The 2,064-nt window shown below is 36.3% G+C and overlaps 1 protein-coding gene across 1 annotated transcript; it reads left to right on the forward strand.

The window, feature by feature from the left end:
* Positions 1-480: 480 nt before the first annotated feature.
* LOC130846738 (olfactory receptor 4F15-like) lies at positions 481-1,416 on the forward strand. The gene has a single exon (XM_057725140.1). The coding sequence runs from the start codon at positions 481-483 to the stop codon at positions 1,414-1,416; it is 936 nt and encodes a 311-aa protein (XP_057581123.1).
* The last annotated feature ends 648 nt before the right edge of the window (positions 1,417-2,064 follow it).

Consider the following 2,064-nt stretch of genomic DNA (forward strand, 5'->3'; position numbering starts at 1 on the left):
TTCAAGTGTTTTTGTCCTGGTGATCTCTATAAGCTCAGTGAAGTAAGAGAATATTAATGGGCTAAGATTCAGGTGAGAGGGTATAGAATTAGTGTGAAAGTATGATCAATAGCAGTGTGACAGAAGAGGTGATGGTTATTTGCTGTGAGAACACAGAGCAATAGTCAGAAAAATGATATAGAAATTTTTGAGAAAAAATAAATTAAAATGAGATTTACTATGGGATGAAAATTAATATAACTCTTTTTGGCTTTATCTGCAAAAATTTACAGTCACATTTTTTCCCTCGGATATCCCCTATAGTACAATAAATTTGTTGCTAACCTTATTTCTTCCAAATTCTTTATTTCTCTCCTCTCAATCAATTATACCTAATTTAATTAACAAGGCAAATAGAGAATCTACGTTTGTGCCGGTGATACTTACTCTTTTTAATATATATCCTCAGGTCACTTGAGATCAGCTCTTCTGTCCCAGTCAATGGGTGGACTAAATGACTCTGTGGTCACTGAGTTCGTGTTATTGGCCCTTTTTTGTTCTCGGGAGAAAGAATTTTTTCTTATTTTGATGTGTTCTTTGCTCTACCTAGGGGTCATCTTGGGAAACCTTTTTATTTTGTTTTTGGTAATTTTTGATTCTCACTTACATTCTCCTATGTACTTCCTACTCGCCAATCTGTCCCTCATTGACATGGGCCTTTCCTCTACCACAGTCCCCAAGATAATCACAGACCTTTTAAATGAAAACAACGTAATCTCTTTCCATAGTTGTATGACACAGATATGTTTCATCCACATCATGGGAGGAGTGGAGATGGTGTTACTCATCGCCATGGCGTTTGACAGGTGCACAGCAATCTGCAAGCCTCTTCACTACTTAAAAATCATGAACCCTAAAATATGTGTTTCATTTGTAATCACTGGCTGGGTAATTGGTGTGATCCATGCTATGTCTCAGTTTTTATTTGTTATAAATTTGCCATTCTGCGGGCCTAATAAAGTGGACAGCTTTTATTGTGACTTTCCTAAGATCATAAAGCTTGCATGCACAGATGGAGCCAAGCTTGAGTTTATGGTTACTGCCAACAGTGGCTTCATGAGCATGGGCACCTTCCTCCTGCTGATCCTTTCCTATTCTTTCATTTTGGTCACTGTCTGGAAACGTTCTTCAGGAGACTTATCCAAGGCATTTGTCACTTTATCATCTCACATCACTGTGGTCTTTTTGTTTTTCACTCCATGCATGTTTCTCTATGTCTGGCCTTCTCCTCCACCATCACTTGATAAAAATCTGTTCATTGTTGACTTTGCTATTACCCCTGTCTTGAATCCTGCCATCTATACATTGAGGAACAAAGACATAAAGGTAGCAATAAAAAGATTGGGCAAAAAGATATCTTATTCTAGATTTTGTTGACCACATCTTCTTTTCTGAAGCTTTAAAATGGTACATCCAGCTGGCCCATCTCCACTTAGGCACCTCAGATTTATCATACCCGGAACAAACACATCATCTGCCATCCTACACCTGCTACTACTTTACCTGTAGAATATAAGACCATTACCATTACCATCATGGGAAATGTAAATGCATCACACTAAGAGTTGATATTCTTACAGAGAACAGCATGGTCTGACAAAGAACATTTTAATTTTGAATTTTTGATTATTTTTCAAATAAAAGGACATAATGACATTGTTTCTGTTATTCATAAGGACTAAAAATAACCTGTAAATTTGTTGTGATGAATGTCAAGAATAATCACATTGAATTGTTATATATGTAGTTCCAATGGCTTTACTTATTATTTAAAAGATACAAAATCTAAGTGCAAGTAGTTTATTTGGAAAGGTTTCCTTGAAGACACTGGTTCAGAAGTGAGGACATAAAACAAGAAAGGGAAGATGCCAATAAAGGGTATATTAAATGGTCTCCTACTATTACAAACAACTGATATGGGAAGGGGGCAATCTGCTGTGACCTTCTAAAAAATTGTATTGATTCTATGACTTATAGTTGTCCCACTTGAGAAGCAAGGAAGCTGTATATTTCTGTATTGGTGTA

This window comes from Hippopotamus amphibius, chromosome 2 (assembly GCF_030028045.1).
Source record: "Hippopotamus amphibius kiboko isolate mHipAmp2 chromosome 2, mHipAmp2.hap2, whole genome shotgun sequence".
In the NCBI taxonomy this organism is placed as follows: Eukaryota; Metazoa; Chordata; class Mammalia; order Artiodactyla; family Hippopotamidae; genus Hippopotamus; species Hippopotamus amphibius.